Source organism: Lissotriton vulgaris, chromosome 9 (assembly GCF_964263255.1).
Source record: "Lissotriton vulgaris chromosome 9, aLisVul1.2, whole genome shotgun sequence".
Taxonomy (NCBI): Eukaryota; Metazoa; Chordata; class Amphibia; order Caudata; family Salamandridae; genus Lissotriton; species Lissotriton vulgaris.
The window spans coordinates 786,139,947-786,166,411 of NC_141697.1; the positions used below are offsets into that span (position 1 = coordinate 786,139,947).

At 48.0% G+C, this 26,465-nt stretch overlaps 1 protein-coding gene across 3 annotated transcripts in view; it reads right to left on the minus strand.

Annotated features, from left to right (window-relative positions):
* The window catches only part of DPP3 (dipeptidyl peptidase 3), a 559,762-nt gene that overhangs the window by 332,938 nt on the left and 200,359 nt on the right, over positions 1 to 26,465 (minus strand). For all 3 annotated transcript variants that reach the window (XM_086938513.1, XM_086938514.1, XM_086938515.1), the window contains exon 6: positions 23,011 to 23,104. In XM_086938513.1, coding sequence (XP_086794639.1) covers positions 23,011 to 23,104 — 94 coding nt within the window. The remainder of the gene's footprint in view (positions 1 to 23,010; positions 23,105 to 26,465) is intronic.

Below are 26,465 nucleotides of genomic sequence, written 5' to 3' on the forward strand. Positions count from 1 at the left end.
GGAGACATCGAGGCCCTGAGCTTGAGGCGGTCTTAGAGGCCTTAAAGGCACAGTGCCAAATGTATCTGTTATGTTTTCAATGCAGGTCTATAAGCTATAAATGCCTTTTGTTTCATTGCCTTTTTCCTTTCAAAGAAAGGATATGTCTGGCAATTGGATGTGTTCACATTCTCTGTGCCAGAAATGTTAAATGTATATGGCGTTTTTAGATTTAAAAAATCTATGCAATTGGGGCATTTTTTAGCCTAGTTTTATTAGGCTGCATGTTTATGTAGAAATATATATTACTATATATGTGTATATATCAAATGTATTATATTTTTTAGGGTACTTAGTACTTTTTAAAGTTTAAATATACTTATTGTATGTGTTGTAAGCTTCGGTGCCCCGCACATGGGTGGGACTGTTCAGTGCTTATGACTATTGAGGAGTATCCCCGGGAAGAGAAAGGAAAATGCTACTTACCAGTATGCATCTGTTCTTGGCATGTAGAGCTGCAGAATCCTACATTTAGCAATAGATCGCCACCTGGTGTTGGGCTCGAATGATTGCAGGTTGTTGTTGTCTTCTTGGAAGAAGTCTTTTGTAGTCACGAGATAGGTGACTCCTCCCTTGGACAATACTGCGCATGGTCATCGACTCCATATTCAGATTGTTTTTCGCCATGATGGGAAATGATGGAGTTAGTAGAAGTAAAGATAAAAAGGATGTCCATGCGTGTGCATCTAAGAAAGATAAGTACTGGAACGGATACAAGTCCCGGGGAGGCGGGAGGGCATGTAGGATTCTGCAGCTCTACATGCCAAGAATAGATGCATACTGGTAAGTAGCATTTTCCGTTCGAGGCATATGAGCTGCAGATCCTACATTTAGCAACGATTGTGCAGCAGTGCCTCCCCTAGCGGTGGTCGCTTGTATCCGTTGCAGCATACTGAAAAAGTGTTTTAAGGACAGCTTGGCCTACTGCAGCTTGCTGCTTGGCTTGCACATCAACACAATAGTGTTCCGTGAAGGTGTGTAATGTAGACCATGTTGCTGCCTTGCATATATCCTCTAATGGTATGTTTCCTAAGAAAGCCATAGAGGCTCCTAGTTTGCGAGTGGAGTGTGCTCTAGCAGGAACTGTTAGTGTACGTTTAGCCTTGTGATAGCAGATTTGAATACGCTTAACAATCCATCTAGCAATACCTCCTTTAGAAATAGGATTGCCTTTGTGTGGGGGAGAGAAGGATACAAATAGTTGTTTTGTTTTCCTGAATGATTTAGTTCTGTCTGTGGAATATAGTAGAGCTCTTCTAACGTCTAGGGTGTGCAAAGCTCTTTCTGCAACAGAGTCCGGTTTTTGAAAAAACACTGGTAACTCTACTGATTGATTTAGGTGAAAAGGAGTAATCACTTTTGGTAGGAATTTTGGATTAGGTCTAAGAACCACTTTGTTAGGATGTATTTGAAACAAGCATTGGAAATGCAATAGGGCTCGCATTAGGAAAGTTTGAGCTATTGGTCTTATAAATGAATTTTGTTTTATTTATGTGTTATTTTTTAAAATAGCTAAATTAATAGCTTTGTCATTTACAATGCCAATAGTTATAACTTTCGCAAATGTGACACCTATAGTATTTGTAATGCAACATGTTTTGTATTTACGTGACTTAGATGTATTGATATTACAAATAACAATGGCTTTTAATTTTTTTAAATAATTAATACTTAAATAATTTATTTAATTTGTAATGGCAATAGCTTAAACTTTTGTAAATAACTTTTGTGAAGATTATGTTCAGTGTTTTTTATTGTGACGAAAATCCAAGAACAGAAGTGAAATATTAATATCTTTTTGTGATTTGTAATAAAGCGTGAAAGCTTGAAAACAGTTTGAAACATTAAAAGAACATATTTGAACCAGGGATGCTGTGGTTGCGCTGTGTGATGCTGTGGTTGCGTTGAGTGATGCTGTGGTTACGCTGAGTGATGCTGTGTGTGCATCGGTGGAGCTTAGTGGGTGCATTGGTGGAGCTGTGTGGTGGGTGCATTGGTGGAGCTGTTTGGTGAGTGCCTCGGCGGAGCTGTGTGGTGGGTGCATCTGTGGAGCTGTGTGGTGGGTGCATCTGTGGAGCTGTGTGGTGGGTGCATCTGTGGAGCTGTGTGGTGGGTGCATCTGTGGAGCTGTGTGGTGGGTGCATCGGTGGAGCTGTGAGGTGGGTGCATCGGTGGAGCTGTGAGGTGGGTGCATCGGTGGAGCTGTGAGGTGGGTGCCTTGGTGGAGCTGTGTGGTGGGTGCATCGGTGGAGCTGTGTGGTGGGTGCATCGGTGGAGCTGTGTGGTGGGTGCATCGGTGGAGCTGTGTGGTGGGTGCATCGGTGGAGCTGTGTGGTGGGTGCATCGGTGGAGCTGTGTCGGTGGAGCTGTGTGGTGGGTGCATCGGTGGTGGTGGGTGCATCGGTGGAGCTGTGTGCATCGGTGGAGCTGTGTGGTGGGTGCATCGGTGGAGCTGTGTAGGTGGAGCTGTGGGGTGGGTGCATCTGTGGAGCTGTGTGCAGGGTGCATCGGTGGAGCTGTGTGGTGGGTGCATCGGTGGAGCTGTGTCGGAGGAGCTGTGTGGTGGGTGCATCGGTGGAGCTGGGTGGTGGGTGCATCAGTGGAGCTGTGTGGTGGGTGCATCGGTGGAGCTGTGTGGTGGGTGCATCGGTTGGGCTGTGTGGTGGGTGCCTCGTGGAGCTGTGTGGTGGGTGCCTCGATGGAGCTGTGTGGTGGGTGCATCGGTGGAGCTGTGTCGGTGGAGCTGTGTGGTGGGTGCATCTGTGGAGCTGTGTGGTTGGTGCCTTGACGGAGCTGTGTGGTGGGTGCATCGGTGGAGCTGTGTGGTGGGTGCATCGGCGGAGCTGTGTGGTGGGTGCATCGGCGGAGCTGTGTGGTGGGTGCATCGGCGGAGCTGTGTGGTGGGTGCATCTGTGGAGCTGTGTGGTGGGTGCATCTGTGGAGCTGTGTGGTGGGTGCATCTGTGGAGCTGTGTGGTGGGTGCATCTGTGGAGCTGTGTGGTGGGTGCATCTGTGGAGCTGTGTGGTGGGTGCATCTGTGGAGCTGTGTGGTGGGTGCATCTTTGGAGCTGTGTGGTGGGTGCCTCGGTGGAGCTGTGTGGTGGGTGCCTCGGTGGAGCTGTGTGGTGGGTGCCTCGGTGGAGCTGCGTGGTGGGTGCATCGGTGGAGCTGCGTGGTGGGTGCATCGGTGGAGCTGTGTCGATGGAGCTGTGTAGTGGGTGCATCGGTGGAGCTGTGTGGTGGGTGCATCGGTGGAGCTGTGTGGTGGGTGCATCTGTGGAGCTGTGTGGTGGGTGCATCTGTGGAGCTGTGTGGTGGGTGCATCTGTGGAGCTGTGTGGTGGGTGCATCTGTGGAGCTGTGTGGTGGGTGCATCTGTGGAGCTGTGTGGTGGGTGCATCTGTGGAGCTGTGTGGTGGGTGCATCTGTGGAGCTGTGTGGTGGGTGCATCTGTGGAGCTGTGTGGTGGGTGCATCTTTGGAGCTGTGTGGTGGGTGCCTCGGTGGAGCGGTGTGGTGGGTGCCTCGGTGGAGCTGCGTGGTGGGTGCATCGGTGGAGCTGCGTGGTGGGTGCATCGGTGGAGCTGTGTGGTGGGTGCCTCGGTGGAGCTGTGTGGTGGGTGCATCGGTGGAGCTGTGTGGTGGGTGCATCGGTGGAGCTGTGTGGTGGGTGCATCGGTGGAGCTGTGTGGTGGGTGCATCGGTGGAGCTGTGTGGTGGGTGCATCGGTGGAGCTGTGTGGTGGGTGCATCGGTGGAGCTGTGTGGTGGGTGCATCGGTGGAGCTGTGTGGTGGGTGCATCGGTGGAGCTGTGTGGTGGGTGCATCGGTGGAGCTGTGTGGTGGGTGCATCGGTGGAGCTGTGTGGTGGGTGCATCGGTGGAGCTGTGTGGTGGATGCGTGGTGGGTGCCTCGGTGGAGCTGTGTGGTGGGTGCCTCGGTGGAGCTGTGTGGTGGGTGCCTCGGTGGAGCTGTGTGGTGGGTGCCTCGGTGGAGCTGTGTGGTGGGTGCATCGGTGGAGCTGTGTGGTGGGTGCATCGGTGGAGCTGTGTGGTGGGTGCATCGGTGGATCTGTGTGGTGGGTGCATCGGTGGAGCTGTGTGGTGGGTGCATCGGTGGAGCTGTGTGGTGGGTGCATCGGTGGAGCTGTGTCAGTGGAGCTGTGTGGTGGGTGCATCGGTGGAGCTGGGTGGAGCTGTGTCGGTGGAGCTGCGTGGTGGCTGCATCGGTGGAGCTCTGTGGTGGGTGCATCGGTGGAGCTGTGTGGTGGGTGCATCGGTGGAGCTGTGTGGTGGGTGCATCGGTGGAGTTGTGTCGGTGGAGCTGTGTGGTGGGTGCATCGGTGGAGCTGGGTGGTGGGTGCATCGGTGGAGCTGTGTGGCGGGTGCATCGGTAGGGCTGTGTGGCGGGTGCATCGGTAGGGCTGTGTGGCGGGTGCATCGGTAGGGCTGTGTGGTGGGTGCCTCGGTGGAGCTGTGTGGTGGGTGCCTCGGTGGAGCTGGGTGGTGGGTGCATCGGTGGAGCTGGGTGGTGGGTGCATCGGTGGAGCTGTGTGGTGGGTGCATCGGTGGAGCTGTGTGGTGGGTGCATCGGTAGGGCTGTGTGGTGGGTGCATCGGTAGGGCTGTGTGGTGGGTGCATCGGTGGAGCTGTGTGGTGGGTGCATCGGTGGAGCTGTGTAGGGGGAGCCGTGTGGTGGGTGCATCAGTGGAGCTGTGTGGTGGGTGCATCGGTGGAGCTGTGTGGTGGGTGCATCGGGGAGCTGTGTGGTGGGTGCATCGGTGGAGCTGTGTGGTGGGTGCATCGGTGGAGCTGTGTGGTGGGTGCATCGGTGGAGCTGTGTGGTGGGTGCATCGGTGGAGCTGTGTCGGTGGAGCTGTGTGGTGGGTGCATCAGTAGGGCTGCGTGGTGGGTGCCTCGGTGGAGCTGTATGGTGGGTGCCTCGATGGAGCTGTGTGGGTGTGCATCGGTGGAGCTGTGTGGGTGTGCATCGGTGGAGCTGTGTGGGTGTGCATCGGTGGAGCTGTGTGGTGGGTGCATCGGTGGAGCTGTGTGGTGGGTGCATCGGTGGAGCTGTGCGGTGGGTGCATCTGTAAAAAACGCCCAAAATACAAAGAAAATAAGCACATGCCCATCTCGCATGTGCATGTATCTGGCGTCACCATCTCACATGTGCATGTATCTGTCAAGACGCTCCAGTGACACCAGTGTGATGACGTGTACGTCATGATGCAGTAGCCATTTAAAAAACAAGATGTTGAGCTGACCCCGAAATGCGGATTTGGTTCCCGAGCACTAAAGTCAGCGGCTTTGGCTATTATGCCACATCCTCTACTTCAATTTCCATAACAGCAAATTGTAAACATATTTTTAAAATAATAAATACATTTATTAAATGCACCAAAGCAAGCAAAAAAAACAAAGCAACTCCATTTTGTCGAAAGATGTTTTAGATTATCACAAAGGGTAAAATTGCCTTAAAGCGAATTGTAATGTATTCACGCTTTTTTATCAGAAAAAAGAAGGGAGCCAAGCAATCTGGGTGAGTATGATAAGGTTGAATAGTTTCTCGAAGTGTTGGGAAAGGAGACAGCGACGGAATAATAAAGTGCAAATTAGGCTCGTAGCAAAGATTGTTATCTTTACTGCAGTGGCATATGTGGAACACACAGTTGCCATACACACCAGGGTCTCAAACTTCCCACAAAGAGTATAACTTGCTTCGTAAACCGGCGAGCTGTGTAAAGAGCACAGTGAACGTAATGAAGCCAAGGGGAAAAAAATGTAGTTTGTTTTTTCAAGTCCACAGGAGTAGGGATGAAGAAGGCCAGTAAACGAAAAGTGCCTGAAGCCACTAACCAGCAGAGGCGCAGGGTGGTTGGTGAGTGACGCAAATCTGGTGCTGCTTCCGTCTCCATGACCTGCTGTGATTTAACAAGCTGCACAAGTGGGACACAATTAGAGAACTGAAAAAAAGGATAGACTTGGTAGAAGCATGTTGTGCACGCTGCACTAAAAGAACAAATATTTAAAACATGTTTATGTGGTGGTGTTACTTGGACCCCGTGGCGGCCAGGCAACGTTGCAATGGGTTTGGAATTCCAGAGCATTTGTGTGAACTGTGCATGATGTCATTAATAAATTAATCTACTGGCCACCTCTGCTTTGGAAAGAATGCGTCGGGAATGTGGCAGAAGGCTTTTTGAAGTAAAGAATATTTTCCTGATCAGTGTCTTGTTTCCCAATCAGCTGAGTCGTGGATAATTTATGCTCCTGTCATTTTAGCTCCTGTTTGTTTAAACAAATGTTATTTATAAGCATGTTCTAGCAACAGTACCTCGACATGTGACATGCATCAACTCATGGGAGGCCCCTGGGTGACCAGTGATGAAAGAGAGGGGGGGAGGAGAAATATGAGTAAGGCTGTGTGCGGGGAGAGAGAGGGGAAGTGCTGGAGCTGGGGAACATATGGCCGTGAAGCAGGGGGCGGGGCAGCGGAACCCTTTGATGTGGCCTGGCGGCCGTGAAAGGAGAAATGCTGCTGCCAGGGGGAAGGCTCGTGCATGAGAGCAGGTCACGTGATTGTGATTCACGTGAACTGTCCAAAATCCTCTGGAGGAGAGCCCTTGGCCTGAAGTTGTGGTTTAGCTGCATTAGGGCTCTTTTTCCTATTCCTGCGGAATAGGAAAGGGGCGAGCCCTAAAAATGGTTCTTCTATTGTGAATGCTTGGATTTCACTAACTCTTCTGAGAGAGGTAATGGCAACAAGGAAAGCAGTTTTCCATGTTAGAAATTGTAGTTCACATTTATGCAACGTTTCAAAATGGGGTCCCATGAGTCTTGTAAGGAGTACATTTAGGTTCCATACTGGAGCAGGTGGTAACCTGGGTGGGATTATTCTTTTTAATCCTTCCATAAAAGCTTTTATTGCAGGTACTCTTAATAGAGATAGATGTTGTCTATTTTGTAAATATGCTGCAATAGCTGCTAAATGCAGGCGTATGGAAGAGTAAGCCAAATTGGACCTTTGTAAATGTAGAAGGTAGCAAATTATATTTTGGATGGAAACGTCCAAAGGATTAATATGATTGTTGTTACAGTATATTGCAAATCGTTTCCACTTAGCAGCATAGCATGCTCTGGCAGTGGGTCTTCAAGCTTCTTTAATTATATCCATACAGTCTGGTGGAAGGTTTAAGTAACCAAACTCTAGGACTTCAGGAGCCAGATTGCCAAATTCAGTTGGCTCAGTGCTGGGTGTCTTATTTCTCCATGGTTCTGTGTTAACAGGGATGGCGTGAGCTGTCATTTCTGATGTGGAACCATTGAGAGATCTAGTAGCGTGGTGAACCACGGTTGACGTGCCCATGTAGGGGCCACTAGTATCAGTTTGAGGGACTGTTGTCTGAGCTTGCGTACTACTAGTGGAATGAGTGGGAGAGGCGGAAAAGCGTACGCAAATCTGCCTGACCAATTCATCCATATTGCATTCCCCTCCGACCATGGGTGTGGAAACCTGGCGGCGAAGGTTGGGCATTTTGAGTTCTAGTGGGTGGCAAACAGGTCTATTTCTGGATGCCCCCACATTTGAAAGAATGGTTGAAGTACTTGTGGGTGCAACTCCCATTCGTGAATCTGTTGAGATTGCCGACTTAACAGGTCTGCTATCTAGTTGTGAATCCCTGGAAGGTCTTCTACTGTCAGATGTATGTTTTGAGGAATGGCCCATCTCCAAATGTTCTGTGCAAGTTGGGACAGTTGCAGAGAGTGTGTCCCCCCCCTGTTTTTGTATGTAGTACATGGCTGTCATATTGTCCGTTCGCACTAAGACAGCTTTGTTCTGGATTTGTACTTGAAACGTTTTGAGTGCCAGGAAAATTGCTAGCAGCTCTAGGTGGTTGATGTGGAACTGTTTCTGTTGATTGTTCCACTGACCTTGTGTGGTATAATGCAGTAGATGGGCTCCCCATCCTGTGAGGGATGCGTCTGTTGTGAGCACTACTTGTGGAACAGGTTCTAGGAACGGCCGTCCCTTTGTCAAATTTTTGGTGTTCCACCATTGTAGAGAGCGATATGTACGGCTGTCCACCAACACCAGGTCTGTAAGCTGACCTTGAGCCTGATTCCACTGTTGTGCTGGACATTCCTGTAGTGGACGCATTTGCAGTCTTGCGTGGGGAACTATGAAGATGCAAGACGCCATCATCCCTATTAATTTCATGAACAATCTGGCTTGTAGAGAGTGCTGGCATTGAAAAAGGGAGACTAAGTTCTGAATACTTTGAATCCTGGGTTGACTGGGATAGGCTTGAGCTACTGATGTGTTTATAGTAGCTCCTAGATATTGATGAACGTGCGAAGGCTCTAGGTGCGACTTTGTGTAGTTTATCGTAAACCCTAAGTTGTGCAGTGTTTGAATTGTTTGCTTTGTGTGTTGTGCACACTGGTTGTACGATCTTGCCTTTATGAGCCAGTCGTCTAGGTAGAGGAAGACATGTATTTGTTGTCTTCTGAGATGTGCTGCCACTACTGCTAAGCACTTTGTAAACACTTGTGGTGCTGTTGTAACCCCGAATGGAAGGACTTTAAACTGATAGTGTTGTCCTTGTATGACAAACCTTAAATACTTCCTGTGCACAGGATGTATTGGAATGTGAAAATAGGCGTCCTTTAGGTCTAGTGTGGACAGAAAATATCCCTGTTGTAGTAATGGGAGTACGTGTTGTAAAGTGATCATGTGAAAATGATCTGATTCAATGTAGTGATTGAGTGGCCTGAGGTCGAGAATTGGTCTTAAAGTCCCGTCTTTCTTGGAATTAGGAAGTACAGGGAGTAGACTCCTGTTCCTTGTTCTTGTAATGGAACTACTTGAATAGCATCTTTTTCTAGGAGTGCTAGAACTTCCTGTTGAAGCAGAGTTATGTGTTCTGCAGACATTGGACGCTGCCTGGGTGGTATGTTTGGGGGGGTTGCTGTGAGTTCTAGGCAGTAGCCATGTTGGATAATTTGTCTTAGCCACCTGTCTGTTGTGATGGAGTTCCAGACAGGTAGGAACTGTGAGAGTCTGCCCCCCACAGGAGTGGAGTGCTGTAGGGGAGGCAGAGGGAAGTCATTGTTTAGGAGCGGTTGGTGTTACTACCTCTACCACTTCCTTTGTTGTTATTGCCTCTGTATCCTCCTCTAAAAAATCCTCTATTAGAGGAGGTCTGCGTGTGTGTTTTAAAAGATTTTGTGTCTGCTCCGGTTTGCTTGGAGCCTCCTCTATAAGAGGAGCGGCGAAAGGAACCTCTAGCTTGGGTGAATTGTAACGCCCCCATAGACTTGGCGGTATCTGTGTCCTTCTTCATCTTTTCTAATGTGTTATCTACCTCCAGCCCGAACAATTGGTTCTGATTAAAGGGCTGGTTTAGAATGGTAGTTTGCACCTCTGGTTTAAAACCTGAGATGCGTAACCACGCGTGACGCCTGAGAATAACACTAGTGTTTACTGCTCTGGATGCTGTGTCAGCTACATCTAGTGCACATTTAATTGAGACATTTGAAGTTAATTTGCCATCTTGTAAAAGCTCCGCTGCTAGATCTTTGTGTTGATCTGGTAGGTATTCCATTAACTTTTCTAGTTGATCGTAATGGGCCCTGTTGTAGCGTGAGAGTAAAGCCTGTGTGTTTGCTATGCGCCATATGTTTGTTGCTTGTGCAGCAATTCGTCTCCCTGACGCATCAAGGATCTTGGACTCTTTGTCAGGCGGGGGTGTGTCCCCAGAAGTTTGAGAATTGGCCCTTTTGCCCGCATTAGACACTACCAAGGAGTCTAGTGGCAGATGACCTTTAATGTATACTGGAGCAGCTGGTGCTGGCCTATACTTTTTCTCGATTCTAGGATTTAACACCCTACACCTTACTGGATCTTTAAATATCTCTGGAGCATGTTTTATGACTCCCTTAATCATTGGTAGTATTTGAGTAGACCTTTGCGACTGTTCGAAAGTGTCTAACAAGAAGTCCTCCTCAATGTCATCAGAGTGCATGGGAACCCCATGGTAAAGTGCAGCTCTGTTTAACAAATGATTAAAACCAACACTGTCCTCTGTAGGGGAAGGTTTTGTTGGGTAGTACTGAGGATCAGGGACATCTGGTGCATTATTTGGTGAAAAATTGTATGCATCCTCATCATCCTTTGGGTAATCTGTGTTAGCCTCCTCATCTAAAGGGTATGTATGTGTTTCTGGAACATCACCCCCCCCACCCAGATCATACTCCTCATCAGTGTGGTGTGATGATGCAGGAGAGTGAATAGGAGAATTTATAGGTTGATATGGAGTAACAGGAGAGGAAGGGTGCATTGGAGAAGTTGCACAGTTCTTTTTGGCAGGGACCACAGGTGTAAGTGGTGTTTCTGCTGGTCTTTTCTTATGAGGAATTGCTTCCACATGTCCAGTTTTTGGATTAATATGGACTTTTTTCTGTTCACGATCTGGTTTAAATAGTTCTTCCTCTTGTATAACCTTCTTCGGCGTCGATTTCTTCGGAGCCGATAGAGGTTGTGTAGTACTTTTTGCCTTATGAGGAGTACTTGAGTCTTTTGGCAACATTTTCAGTGCCGAATGTTGTTTAACCTTATCTGGGGACTTCGGTACCGGTGTTATAATTTTTGGCGTGGAGGCAGATTTTGCTGAGCCTGTGGCGCCGGAATTTGGCTTCCCCTCCTTGTTTTTTGAACCGGAAGGTTTCGGAGTCGAAGCTTTCGGGTTTGGTACAGTGTTTGTCTTTGGCACCGATGGTACGGGTGCCGAAGTGTCTTTCTCTTTGGGCGCCGAAGTGTTTTTTATGTTCAGTGCCAACGAATCCTTCGGTGCCGAAGGATGTTTTGGTGCCAATGGAGGAGGTGCAACTGGAACATGGTGTCTCTTTGGTGCCGAGGCACCGGAAGGCGTACTGTCTTTCCTTGGAGCCGGGCCCGGAGGCGGGGCGTTAGAGGGTAAATGTCGGTCTCGACTGGGCCCCATGGGCGGAGTGCTGACCGTTGCCTTCTGTTTGGGTAAAGTCTGTCGTGCAGGGGCAGATGTACTCACGGGTTGTCGAGACGCGATCGAATCGTCCGAATCCTCTGCCCCCGATATTATCTGGAGATCAGGAAAGTCTTCCTCTGCGCCGAGTGGAGCCGCGTCTTCGGAGATATCTTTGATTGGATATTCGTCCTCGGAGAAGCCTTCTTCGACGATCTCCTCCTCAAAGATGGTCTCCAGTGCTGGTGCTGATATTCTCATTTCGTGTTGACGGTCCCTCCGATCTCGAATTGTTTTCTTCGATCGGAAGGAGGCACAGGCTGTGCACGTCGACTCGTCGTGTTCTGGCGAGAGACAGAGGTTGCAAACCTCGTGATGGACGCTATGAAGCGCACCCCACCTGCGAGAAATCATCAACACATCCTTCGACACCGCCATCTTCCCCGAAAGCTGGAAACACGCCGAACTCAGCGCTCTACTCAAGAAACCAACAGCGGACCCCACCGACCTCAAGAACTACCGCCCCATCTCGCTTCTCCCGTTTCCAGCCAAAGTCATCGAGAAGACCGTCAACAAACAGATGGCCGCCTTCCTCGAGACGAACGGATCCCTCGACCCCTCGCAGTCCGGCTTCCGAGCCAAACACAGCACCGAGACCGCCCTCATCGCCGCCACCGATGACATCCGAGCCCTGATGGACAAGGGAGAAACAGCGGCCCTCATCCTCCTAGACCTCTCCGCGGCATTCGACACGGTCTGCCACCGCACCCTAATACAGCGCCTCAGCAACATCGGAATCCAGGACAAGGCGCTGGAATGGATCATCTCCTTCCTCGACGGAAGAACACAGCGAGTCCGCCTACCACCGTACAAGTCAGAGGCCTCCGAAGTCATCTGCGGCGTCCCCCAAGGATCATCCCTGAGCCCAACCCTCTTCAACGTCTACATGAGCCCCCTCGCGGCCATCGTACGCAAACACCACCTCAGCATCATCTCCTACGCCGACGACACCCAGCTGATCCTCTCCCTGACCAACGACCCCGCCGCCGCCAGAGCCAACCTGCACGAAGGGATGAGAGAGGTAGCCGAGTGGATGACGACCAGCCGCCTGAAACTGAACTCGGACAAGACGGAGGTCCTCATCCTGGGCTCCTCACCCTCCGCCTGGGACGACTCCTGGTGGCCTCCCGCCCTGGGCACCGCACCCAAACCGACAGACCATGCACGAAACCTGGGCTTCATCCTGGACTCCTCCCTCTCCATGACCAGGCAAGTCAACAGCGTCTCCTCGGCGTGCTTCAACATCCTACGCATGCTACGAAAGATCTTCTGGTGGATCCCCACAGAGACCAGGAAGACCGTCACCCAGGCCCTCGTCACCAGCCGACTGGACTACGGCAACGCCCTCTACGCCGGGACCACCGCCAAGCTCCAGAAGAGACTCCAGCGGATCCAAAACGCCTCAGCCAGACTCATCCTCGACATCCCACGATCCAGCCACATCTCCGGACATCTGAGAGACCTTCACTGGCTCCCTATCAACAAGAGAATCACCTTCCGCCTCCTCACCCACGCACACAAAGCCCTACACGACCAAGGCCCGAGCTACCTCAACAGCCGAATCAACTTCTACGCTCCCAAACGCCACCTCCGATCAGCCAACCACGCCCTCGCCGCCGTCCCCCGCATCCGAAGAGCGACTACAGGAGGAAGGTCCTTCTCCTACCTGGCCGCCAAGACCTGGAACTCCCTCCCGTCCGACCTGCGCCTGACCCAAGACCACCTCTCCTTCAGGAAGAAGCTGAAGACCTGGCTGTTCGAGCAGTAGCGGCACCCCCCCCCCCCCCAAGCGCCTTGAGACCCTACGGGTATGTAGCGCGCTTTACAAGTGTCACTGATTGATTGATTGATTGATTATGAAGGAATTTTGCTCGACATACCGGGCATCTCTTGAATGGAGTTCTTTCCATGAGGCGTAGGCCGCACGGCGCCGATGGGCCCAACGGCCCGCGTCGACGCACCGGAATGTAGCTGGTGATGTCGAAAGAATATTCGATGTCGAAAGAAGTTTGTTTGGAGTTTCTCGCTTCGAAATAGCAGAAAAAGTATTTTTCTAGCCGGAGCGGAAAACTTTCATCCAAACCCAGTGGCGGAAAAAAACAATCTGAAGATGGAGTCGATGACCATGCGCAGTATTGTCCAATGGAGGAGTCACCTATCTCGTGACTACAAAAGACTTCTTCCAAGAAGACAACAACAACCTGCAATCATCCGAGCCCAACACCAGGTGGCGATCTATTGCTAAATGAAGGATCTGCAGCTCATATGCCTCGAACTAAATAAAACCCATTGATCCAAATGTGCATCAGCAAGCAGATTTTATAGCTTTGGACTGCTTTTCAAAGAGTAAGACACCATCTCCATACTGGTATTAATTGGATAAGCAAAATACTTCCAAATCCAAGCACAAACAACAATTGCTGTACTCAGAAGCACTCTCGTGGTAACAAGATGTCAACATAAGCATGCCAGAAGACTCTTGGGGTCACACTGGCCTTACATATGAAGGAGATAACATCCATAGAGTTGTCTGTTATGAAAGAAGATCAATCAATATCAAAAATGTTATTGGGAATAAAATCAACCAGGGCAGATTTGGCCACCTTTGTCTCCTATATGGATCAGGCAGAATAGCAACTGACAGAAATGAAAGATCGACTGGAAATCCAGCAAAACGGAGGACATGATATCTGGAACATGCAATGCAAAGTAATTGACATGGAAGATTGCTCCAGATGTGCGAACATCAGAAATTACATGATTGCCAAGGGAGCGGAGAAAGAGGATGTGACTGTCTATTTCGAGGCACCAGCATCCACTCTCCTGAAGATCAAAGTCTCTCTGGCTTTGGAATCTGAAAGAGCACGTAGGAACTGTATCAGTTTCCATCTAGACAAAAATAAACCACGCTCCATCAGTGCGTGTCTGCTACAATGTCAACAAATTAACCTGATTCACTGGAGGGCAACCAAGAAGAACAATGGACCTCATCAGATTGACTGACAATCCATCACCTTCTCAGCTAACTATTTTTTTTATACCCATTTTAAAAGGAAACAATTTCTGGCACTGAAAAGTTTTTAAAAAATTAGACCTCAAATATGGCTTATGAGACCCAGCTACAATGGTGAACACAAAGCACAGGAAAACATCATATTTCACAGCTCCTGAAGATGTGGAGCATTTTATGCACTCTTGAGACAGAGGAAGTGCATACAGAAACCTCCCTATAAATTGATACCCTGGAAAGGTCAATGAACTCCGAAGGAAAGACACATGTGCTGCCACTGGTTCGCTGAAGATGATCAGATAAAGATTGTCTCAACAAGATCGTTATGGAACTACACAAGGACAGGGACAAATCGATGCTGCCCCTTAACCAACACTTTTAATCATCTCTTTGATGTACCAGTTCCTTGGGGTATTACACATGCTTTATATCAAATATTCTGTGACTCCAGTTTTATGTGCATATCCTTTATTATTGAAAATGAGAATGGATTCATAGAGCCAGAGTAGACATACGTTTGTGTCCCATGTTGCAGAATGCACACCGGTTGTTTAATGGGAAGACAGCTCTATGTTTATGCACATTTTCACCAATATTCATGTGTACAGCACTGTATATTTAGAGCTCTGCTTTCCGGGCCTTCACACCTATCCAGGACTTTCAAGTTACCTACACCCTAGGTTTAAAATGATCAATCAATCAATCAATCATAGCATTTGTATAGCACGCTACTCACCCGGTGGGGTCTCAAGGCGCTGGGGGGGGGGGCTGCTACTGCTCGAAGAGCCAGGTCTTGAGTTGCTTCCTGAAGGATAGGTGGTCCTGGGTCAGTCGGAGGTGGGTGGGGAGGAAGTTCCATGTCTAGGCTGCCAGGTAGGAGAAGGATCTTCCTCCGGTGGTGGCTCTGTGGATTCGTGGAACAGCGGCGAGAGCGAGGCTGGTGGATCGCAGCTGGCGGGTGGGAGTGTGGAAGGTCAGGCGGTTGTTGAGGTACCTGGGGCCCAGGTCGTGGAGAGCCTTGTGTGCGTGGGTGAGGAGTCTGAACGTGATCTTCTTGCTGACGGGGAGCCAGTGCAGGTCTCTCAGGTGTCCGGAGATTTGGCTGCGTCGGGGGATGTTCAGGATGAGTCGTGCGGAGGCGTTGGAGTCTTTTCTGAAGTTTGGCGTAGAGGGTGTTTCCGTAGTCCAGTCGGCTGGTGACGAGTGCCTGGGTGAATGTCTTCCTGGTTTCGGTGGGGATCCATCGGAAGATCTTTCGAAGCATACGCAGGGTGTTGAAGCACGACGACGAGACGGCGTTGACTTGTCTGGTCATCGAGAGGGAGGAGTCCAGGATGAAGCCTAGGTTCTGTGCGTGTTCCGTTGGCTTGGAAGCGGTGCCCAGGGCAGGGGGCCACCAGGAGTCGTCCCAGGCGGAGGGCGATGATCCCAGGATGAGGACTTCCGTCTTGTCTGAGTTCAGTTTCAGGCGGCTGTTCTTCATCCATTCGGCGACGTCTTTCATCCCTTCGTGTAGGCTGGTTCTGGCGGTGGCGGGGTCGTTTGTGAGGGAAAGGATCAGCTGGGTGTCGTCGGCGTAGGAGATGATGTTGAGGTTGTGTTGGCATGCGATGGCTGCGAGGGGGCTCATGTAGACATTGAAGAGGGTGGGGCTGAGTGATGATCCTTGTGGTACGCCGCAGATGACTTTGGTGGCCTCTGATCTTATATATCCCAGAATCGGTATGCACAATGCACCTCTTATATCAGGAGTCTAGATTGACCCTTCTACCACAACTACATAAAACCTCACATATGGCCTCGAGGGCTCTCAGTGAAGGCCCGAGGTCACACTGTTCACACTACTTCAACTATCAGTGGTACCTCGTCTAGGATCTGCCAGTTGGACCTTAACATTTCCATTCTTACCTATTTAGGGATCCTATTGCTTTCTCCTCATTACTAATAGCTCTATCCTCTACTAGCTACAGAACCCGATTATAACGTGTGAGCTGTAAATACCACTTGCCTCCTACATAAACAGACCATCCAGTTTCTGACTACATTAAACAAGCTACAATTTGGAAGGAATAATGACACGTACAATAAAGGGCAAAACTCTTTAACAAGCTCATTTATCAATAACACGTACAAACAAGCATTTGCAATGCAATAGGTCTCGCATTTGCAAGAGTTTAAGCTATTGCCATTGTAAATGACAATGCCTTTCAATTATGTTTTAAAAATCAACACGTAACTAAAAGGCATTGCCATTTACAATGCCAATAGCTCAAACTCTCACAACTACGAGACCTATTGCATTGCAACTGCTTGTTTCCCAAGCACTAACAATGGTTGTAGATATCGGACTAAAAAGGCAGGTGGAGATTGTTTTCTCTGGGTCATAGGGCAGTAGATGGTTACTGGGCAATACCTTTAGCAGATGCTGTTTACCATTGGTGTCTCAATGCTACCTAAATTCCAATAACCTAACCAAGGCTCTTCTTCTGTACACTTAACTCTCCAGGGGTAATGATAGTGCATCCTCAACGCTAGCTCGAGGAGGTGGCAAAGAGATTGAAACTAAGATACAGCATGACACACTAGTCACCCTTAAGAGTAGGGTGTCATTTACGAATTTTAAAGCAGTGCAGCAACCAACATTGATTTGCTGTGTTGCACAAGGGAAAAACACATCACAGAAGTATATAAATCCAATTACAATACAAAATAATACAATCTATTAAGATTGCCCTGAGGCTGCTGTCTTCCCTGGCACTAGCGCTCTTAGGGGCTTCCTTGTGGAACGCATAGCTTTCCAGAGTTGAGTGTGCGCGGTCTAGCGTAGTATTTGTACAGGGGTCATACCCTTCAAGTACAAATTTCTGTCTAGACAAACATAGAAAGATCCCCAACTCTGGATGTATGATGTGAAGTTCAGCAATGTGTGAATTATTTTGAGAAATTAAAACATTACTTATTGTTAGTGCCTATTTCAAGGAGTTTTTAACACAAAGTCCAGCTTGGCTATCTTACTGTTTAGGACTTTGCGTAAAAAACTATGGATGTTAACAAGGTAGCACCACAGTAACTTTTTCTTGACGCAGAGCGGAACAAAATGCTTTTTTTACTGAAAAAAGGGACATTGACAGCACAAAATACCTTTTTCGCTGGGAAGTAAATACCAGTGCATTGCTTTGACTTTGCGTGACTTTGCATCACTTTGCGACAGTGCTAAGTATTAACAAATGTGGACCTAAATGTCTGGTCAGAGCTATGTTTCTTAAAACAATTTGGACTCTAAGAGGAGGATGCTGTGGGAAAACACAACAAGGGCATGCATATGTCATGTCTCTTTCGAGTTCTGCCCTCCCCAAGAGACCCACCCAACAACTCCCTGACCACCTCAGCGGCCAATTTAGGACTTTGTTTCGGCGCTACGTTTTTTTTTTATTGTCCTTAACCAATGCTTTTCATGGACCAGGAGTTCCCCAGGTGCTGGGAGTACTATAGTTGCATTTGTAGTGAAACCACTGTGTTTGGTACCCCACGGCGCTTACACCGGTGAACTGCTCAAGTGACAAAGCTACGGCTCTGCATTGTACAGGTTACTCCGGCGTATCCAATACATGTTTAACTGCAACACACTTCTGCCAGGACCCCAGCTGCTCCGAGATTTTTGCGGTTTGTATTGTGCCGGACGCCGGGTTATTGAGCAGTGCTTGTTTGTTACTGTCTCGCTTCAGGGAGCCGCAGAGACGATGGGAGCACAAAAGCCAACTTCATTCCACTGGCGCCTCTGCGCTCGCCAGCCGTGGCTGCTGTATGCTGTAAACTCCCCTCTCCAGACCTGCAGCATACACTGTATGTCTGAATGAAGCAGCACACGAATGTCCGCTCCTTCACGTCCTTGGTGAATTAAAGAGGTCGTTCGATGGAAACTGCAAGGTCACAGTGACACCGTCTGCAAAACGTGCTCTAGGCAGGGAATGGACCGTTTTGGCGGGGCTTCATTAAACTCCACGCATGTCACCATTTATCTTGTTCACTTTTATTAAGTAACTTCCATGTCTGATTGTTTTGTTTGCGAAGGAAGCGCTTCTGTTTACATTCACACCTAGCGTGCGGTCTATCCAGATGCATGTTATTTTGGAGTTCAAGGCACACGTGTCCAAACACACACCGAGGCATCCAATGCACCAATGAGATCGCAACGATCGTACTATCTCAAACATTCCACGTCCATGCTCATCCCTGCTTTTTTATTGGACCGACTCCGTTTATAGATAATCAGTGTGCTTTTGCATTACTGGGGATCATGAGGAAAAGCGCACCTTTCTGTGTCCCAAGCAAGGGAATAGTTTTACAAAACACATGAACTACCAAGAAAGTATGAACGGAGGCGCCCCTTTCCAACAAGCCGATGGGGTTAAGGAAAGTAAAAAAGCACGCGACGCACATATTCACAGCAACACACAAACATTTCTTACGCACTGAGCATGCGTGCGGCCAATTTTGCCTGGGGCATGGAGCGTGCAGCAGTGTCCGGGGCTCCAGTGAGCTGAGGGAGCCCCGCGTGTTGTAGCACGTGTGAAGGAGCCCTCCCGCAGAGAGAAGTCCGACAGGAGCCCATCCAGTCTTTGTGAATGCTGCTGCAGGGCTCCTGTGAGCATGACGGAGCCCCGCGTGTTTCTGCGCCAGTGACCGGAAAAGAGGCCCCCCTGCCACGAGGCGACCAGCCAAGGAGCAGCGCAGAGCCCCCACAAGAGCCGGTAAGTGGGGCGTGTGGAGGGCACGTCAGCATTAAAAAAATGCTATTGCAGGAGGCTGACTTGCCTCGGAAGCGGGACAGGCGATGTGCACAGCGCGTGGCTGTACGTGCGCGTACATCTGCTCAAATCGCCAAAAGCTCTGCGCGTGCCCATCTCCTGTCCCACTTCCGAGGCAAGTCCACAACAATAAGCCTCGCTGGCGACAGCGCTTCGCGCTGCGTATGACAGGCTCGACCTAAAAAGGACAAATCTTTAACAAGCTCATTTCACAACCTTAATGGTTTGAACTCCATTCATAAACTGAGAAAAGGTTCTACACTATCTGCACAATAAAATTATAGATGATGCTCTTTTACAGCCGACCCTTTTGAACGAAGTTGGGCACAGAAATTGAAGTGCAATTGGGTAAGTTCGGTGGTAAGCTGTAGCACAAAGACTAAGGTGAGAAACACCTCAGCTCCTCCTCAGTCATGAAGAGGAGCACCAATGACCTTGTGGCCTTGGTGTGAAGAGGGAACCCAATAATGAAGCATGTCATCTCTGGGTGAGTGAGGGTTCTTGTCCTGAAAGAGGTTCTCTCCTGTATAGTAGTTGAAATACTAGGTTCAACACCCAGACTGAAACAAGGTAGTTGACAGTCAACCTCTATTCTTAGTTTTTCCAGACGTACTTTTTGTGGGATTTCTAACTCCTGGCAACGGCAGTAGCCTTTATACCACTATGAAGATAGCCCTGTTTGCACCCCTCCCGGTCCAAAAAGACACCAATCTGTGAGACAGGCCTATGTATTGGTGCACACGCACTTTCCATATTTGCCCATGACAACACATCAGCACCACTGATCCAGACGTAATTGCTGTATGGGGCCCTTCCATCACTATGCAAGAGATTTTTCTGCCCCAGCATTTCCCCCAGCCATATTTTACTTTGTGTAGGTATATAAATACTCTTTTTTCATAAAAGCAAGTAATTGACCGGACATGACAATCATGTATTGCTGCTATTGAACATATATTGAGCGGTGACCCTGAATTCACCTCACCCCCTGTGTCTTCCTCCCCGTCCACTAGGAGACTTAGGCTGCTCGATCTGCATTACCACTGAGAGTCAAGTGCTGAAAGGTAACTTGGCCCAGTTGCTTGGGGCCTATAGTAGGTTGGGCCGTCGCCGTCAACTTCGGTCCAAAAAATACTTCCACTTCGGTAGAACGGACCCTGTCCCACGACTACAGCCGATGTTGTTCAACTGAGACCCGGCTGGGTCAGTACTCGAGACCCCAGCTTCCAAGCTGGTCTAGGCCGCAAACTGCCACACGACGTAACTTCGTCCACCAAACCTGTAGAAATCTCGGGATTGCACCATTAAGCTGTAGTTCGGTTCATACACACGGAGGCAGGGCGCAAAATCAGGATAAATGACAGGATCGTCTGGTAGGAGTCGGAGGTCGGCAGAGCCGGAAGCTTACGCGGCCATCTTATTTGCTAACGTAGCTCCTCACAGACAACATTATTGATTACCACCAATAAGGGGATCTCGTAACCTGACTTAATGGCCTTGATGTTCCTTCTCACAATACTCCAGATATACAACATCAACTGGAGTAAGTGTGAGGCACTGCCAATGACCCGCACTACCATGATTGCTTGATTAGGTCAGTTCTGTGAACTGTGAATTCCAAAGGAGCTGAAATATTTAGGAATTGTTGTTCTTAGAGGCTTATACAATATGGTAGAAGGTAATCTCAAACCATTAATATCCCTATACACAAGGGTTTGTCCATTGGGCAAAATTGGAATTTTCTCTATGGAGTAGAATTGAAGTTATAAAGATGATTGCAGCACTGCGCCATAATCACTTATTTGGGAACCTTCCTCTCCTTATTCACAAAGGCCTTCCAATGCAGATCCATGCAGATATCAAATTATTCATATGGGAAGTGAAAAAGCCAGGATGGGAATGCAGAAGCTATATGCACATGCCACTTTTGGGGGATTACAACCTAGATCCAGGAGCTTCTACTATCTGCTACGTCGCCTCTCTCAATTGATATACTTTCTGTGCAGCCTAACACCACCCTCTGTGTGGGTTAACACTGAGTTGAAGGCACTGCAGGGATCAACCAATGGGACATCCTATATTCAAATTAAACACTCCACAAGGCTGAATCAAACCCAGTGTCTAGTGCCACAATGGTGCAGTGGAACTGGGAATGAAAACTGCTAGGAGTACATCGAAGATTACATTCTGCGGTTACAATATGGGGAAATTAACATAATGGTGGCTTCACAGTAGACTGGAAGAAGTGGAGCCAAAAAGGAATCTTGAAACTGGACCAAATTCTTCAGGAAGGCAAGGTCAAAACATTCAAAGTCCTAGTGGAAAAATTTGGCCTAGCACGAACTTGTGCGTGGCAAGAGTGCCAACTATAACACTGCCTGAGGATGTGCCTGAGATCTGAACCAATCTAACTGCCTTCTTTATCAATCAGAAAATACCCTGAAAGATGGGGCTTGTTTGTGGAAGGTGAAGAAGGGCGAAGTTGTGATTTCAGCTATGTATAACTTACTCATGGACCACACATTCAATGTAGGTAGAACAGAACTTCTTTACTGTACCGGAAATACACTCTGGAAGAGTAGGCAACTATGCACAAGACTCATGATATATACCTAAGGGAAACACCATTAAGTACTTATATTTCAATAGAATACATAATTGGCACGGATTTCTGATGAAGCTTCAAAAGGAAGGAATACTCCATTAGTCACGGTGCTGGAGATGTACACAAACAGAATGGAAACTACTACATATTCTGCGGCAATGACCTAGACTTAACATTACAGGACACAACTGTGGGTCCAACGGGCTACTGCACATGACATACTTATACCAGTATTGGTCCGATAAGCTATTGAAAATGATAAGACAGATGTACCTACACTTATTTTCCCATAAATGGAGGTGGCTAGAGAGGGCATTAGCAACAGCAAAGCTTTGTATATTGAGACATTGATAAAAAGCCACTGAACCCACACTGGAAGACTGGGCAACATATGTTCATGTTGGTAAAATGTGAACAGTGGTCTATACAATTAATGATCTATTACAAATGTTCTCTCAGAAATTGGGACCTTTCCTAACAATTTGACAGAATCATTTCTAATACAGATTCGTCGGTATCGAGATTTATCCGGTTACTTACACCACATAACCAAATTCTAATTGATGGATTTTCCTTCTAAATCGTTACTTAAATCTAGACCATACTCTGTAGTATTATGATATGATTATCCTTATTCTCTCATTCTTTCATTTTAGGATAATAATATGAAGATGATAAAAAGTATCTGCCCCATCTGATTTGTACAGTCTGCTATACCTTGCACATTTCTAGACTGTGCAGTCACTCTAGGTTATTGAGGTTTCTGAAGAATTATATGGCAGTACTGAATGTCATGTCTACTGGGTCGGTCTACTCTTCAATATGCCTTGCTATGTAGATCATATTACCCGCAAAAGTAAAAAATAAATGTAATGCAAAACATTCATAACAGAGTAATTGTGTGATAACCACAGAAAATAATTTACAGATGCAACATCCTTATGAAATAATGAAATTTGAAACCATTGCTGCATTGCAATAAAAATAGACTAAAAACCACAAGACCTTCTGACCTAAACCGGAGAACCATATGCTCTTGACAGCGGTTTTCTGCTGCTTGAATGTAATTTTCCCAAATGTGCCAAAAACAATGAAATAACACTATGTATTTGATTATTAACCTTTCAGAGAAATGTCCCCTTGAAATAACACTATGTATTTAATTATTAATCTTTCAGAGAAGTTTTCCCAGTGTATTTTCCTACTCAAACCATTTAATCATAAAGGAAACCTTTGTTCTATCAGGTGCACATTACCACTGAACATAAACAGTGTTTTCTTATCTAACCATTTTCTTCCTTAAGTGGGATTGCTCAGTGTCACATCAGTGATGGAGTGAGGAAGCAGTCTATGAAGTGCTGCCATAACAGCAACTGCTATCCTGAATTGTAAAATACCATTGCAAGAAAAGGGTAGAAGATAGTTTAAGAGCAAAATATATCTGGTATGATTGCAAAACCAAACTGGGTCTCCCAACTGTCCTTACCATTAGTGTTGGCAGAGGCAAGACGTATCTCATAAGTTGGCTGCTCATCGATGGTCTTGCTCTTAAACAGACGAGTGTTGTAGGCACTGATGTTCTGGGAAAAACAAGTTGGAAAACATGGAACTTTACCTGGGCAGACAGCAGCTAGGTGCATGCAAAACTCACAAACAATGCAGGTATTTGGAAAAGCAACAAAGGAAAACAAAATTTCAGCTCTAGAAATAGGTTAAACTAAGAATAAACGCCTCTTATGAAAAAAGAACTCTTATATTATGAACAGAGCAACGCTGTAGTTAAACTCTTCCAATTGACAGAATGGGACAATTGGTGCAGGAACATGAAAGATTTTACCTCTATACGTAAATATGCTCACTGGCTTGGTACAAGGGTAGTAACCCCTCACTTTCAAGTCTCTAAAGCATGAGGATGTTAGGTGTTGGGTAGAATCCCCACCGAAACCAGGAAAACAGTCACCCAGGCCCTCGTCACCAGCCGTCTGGACTACGGAAACACCCTCTACGCGGGAACCACAGCAAAACTCCAGAAAAGACTCCAGCGCATTCAGAACGCCTCAGCACGACTCATCCTGGACATCCTTCGCCACAGCCACATCTCCGCCCACCTGAAAGACCTGCACTGGCTCACCGTCAACAAGAGAATCACGTTCAGACTCCTCACCCACGCACACAAGGCTCTCCACGACATGGGCCCGAAGTACCTAAACAACCACCTCACATGCTACACACCCACCCGCCAGCTCCGTTCCGCCAGCCTCGCCCTCGCCACCGTCCCACGAATCTGGAAATCCACCATCGGAGGAAGATCCTTCTCCTACCTGGCAGCCAAGACCTGGAACTCCCTTCCCACTCACCTACGGCTGACCCTGGACCATCTCTCCTTCAGAAAACAACTCAAGACCTGGCTGTTCGAGCAGTAGAGACGCCCCCCTCCCCTCAGCGCCTTGAGACCCCTACGGGTGAGTAGCGCGCTATACAAATTTTGCTGATTGATTGATAGAATGTCTTCCAGTGTTAAGAAAATATGTGCTCCTGGGACTGGTACTGAATTATAAGAATATAATTGGGAGAGGGGGCACGCAATTTCATCCCCAAGGACAGCCACCCTAAAGGGACCGGCCATCAAAAATAAAGAGAGAGGGGGGGGGGGGGGGGGAGGAGAGGGGGCTACGCAGCCCCCTCCTGTGCTGATTCCAGGCACGGGGACTCCATCTCCCCCCTCCCCCCTCATGAGCCGATTTTGGCCCTGGAGAAAGCCACCTCGGGGTCAGACCAAGCAAACAATTGGGAGGGGGGCCATGCTGCCTCTGCGGCCCCTCTACCGGAGCCATTATTGGCCCTGGGACCCATCCCCAAGGGCTGGCTCCAGCTATGTCCCAAGGGTGTGGAGCTCTGACATGGTAGGAGCAATTTTAACTCTGCCACCAAGCAAGAGTAAACAAAGTCCGCTCCCAGCATGCAGGAGCATAAAAAAATGCTCCTGCCCGCTAGGAGCAGGTTTTGCATCTAATTCCCAGCCCGCACTGAAGCGGGCAGCGAAATAGATGAAAATATTGGTCTCGCCCGCAGGGAGCAGCATGTTTAGCTACTCCCTCGGGGCAGGAACAATGCTGGCTCCTACAGGAAGTGGGGAGCCGGCTCAGGCCATGGGGACATTTGGGTTGGCCCCAACATTGATGAAGTGGGTGCCCAGGGTAGGCTCCAGGGCACCCACTCTTTATTGTCTAGGTCCTGGTGTACCTGGGGCCGAAATTGGCTTGTGGAGGGGTGCTGTGCAGTACCCTCACCCCCAATATTAATTGAACAGGCCCTGGGCGGGAGCCAATACTGGCTGGTGAGGTGGATCTGGGTGACACCTTACCCCTTCACCATATGGCCGGGCTAAGAGATGGGGAACCTGGACCCGAACTCAGCCCGGGGATGGGGGTTGCGTGCCCCCCCTCCCCTTTACAATATGGCCGGGCCCGAAAGATAGGGTCACTGGGGACAAAATCAGCCCGGCAAGTTGGGCTGCTTGCTCCCTTCCTAATTAATTAAGAGGTGGGCCCTGGGAGATGGGGTCCACGGGGGCAAATACACCCCAGAAGGGGTCATTTACTCCCCTTCCCTAAAACAAAATGTGACGGGCCTAGGTAGGGGTGCCTTGTGCACCCTCCTGGTTTGGCAGCCTTTGGAGGGTTGGACACAGGGCCTAGACACAGGCTATGACCTGCGGCCAACCCCTCGTCATGCACGGTCTTAGGCCAGGCACGGTGTTGGATTGACTGCATATGGGGGGGGTGCCGCAGGGCCTGGCTACAGATGTGAGCGGCAGCAGTTTGATTAAGATATGGTAATTAAATATTACTTTACATTAAACAAAAAACTCGAAATTCACTGGAAAAAACCCACAAAGGTTACAAGGACATTATAGTTGGGAAATACCATTGAAAAAAAACATTCACTGAAAGAAACAAAAGGTTACATGGACCTTTATAGGTGGGTTCGGATTTTACACACACAAAACTTCAGAAATTCAGCAGTTATAGTTATCGCAAACTATAACTCATGCCCTGAGGCTACTATAACTCACACCTTCGCCATGCAATGTTAATTACCCCACATACTACATCTCTCATGTCATCTTCTATGACAATATTAACATTATCAATGCAACATCTGCTGTACAATTATTGATGAGAAAACTTTAAATGGTGGGGGAGCAACTTATTTTTCCCCTAGGGCATGAGTTATAGTTTTTGGAGATTACTTACAATAACTGCTAAATTTCTATAGTTTTGTGTGTGTAAAATCTGACCCCAATTATAACGTCTCTATAACCTTTGGTTTTCTTAGTCAATTTTTAAGGTTTTTTTGTTATTCTGTTTCCTAGCTATCACGTCCCTTTAGCCTTTGGTTTTCTTACTGAATTTCTAGGGTTTTTTTGTTATTCTATTTCCTAACTATCACGTCCCTTTAGCCTTTGGTTTTCTTACTGAATTTCTAAGGTTTTTTTGTTATTCTATTTCCTAACTAGAACGTCCCTGTAACCTTATTTTTTCTTCAGTGAATATAAACTTTTTCCTCTGAAGAAAAGAAAGGTTATGGGGAAGTTATATTTAGGCTCAGATTTCAATCGTACAAAAAAAGAGAAATCCAGCAGTTATAGATACCTGAACTAACTATAACTTACGCCCAAGCAATGCAACTGCTCATGACTTCACATACTACATCACTGATGACTTCATGCAGTGAAAGTGTTACGTAAAGGTTTCAGAGACTTAAATATATATACTAAGCAACAGCACAAGTTACACTGCTATTCTTTTTGTATTGAGTGACATGGTCTCTAACATTTGACATTTGAGTGGCTTTGAGACTGTCTATATCAGTGTGCGAGTGGGTGTCTGAGTGGCTGCATGGATCTGCCACTGGGTGTGTGAGTGACTGTATAGATCG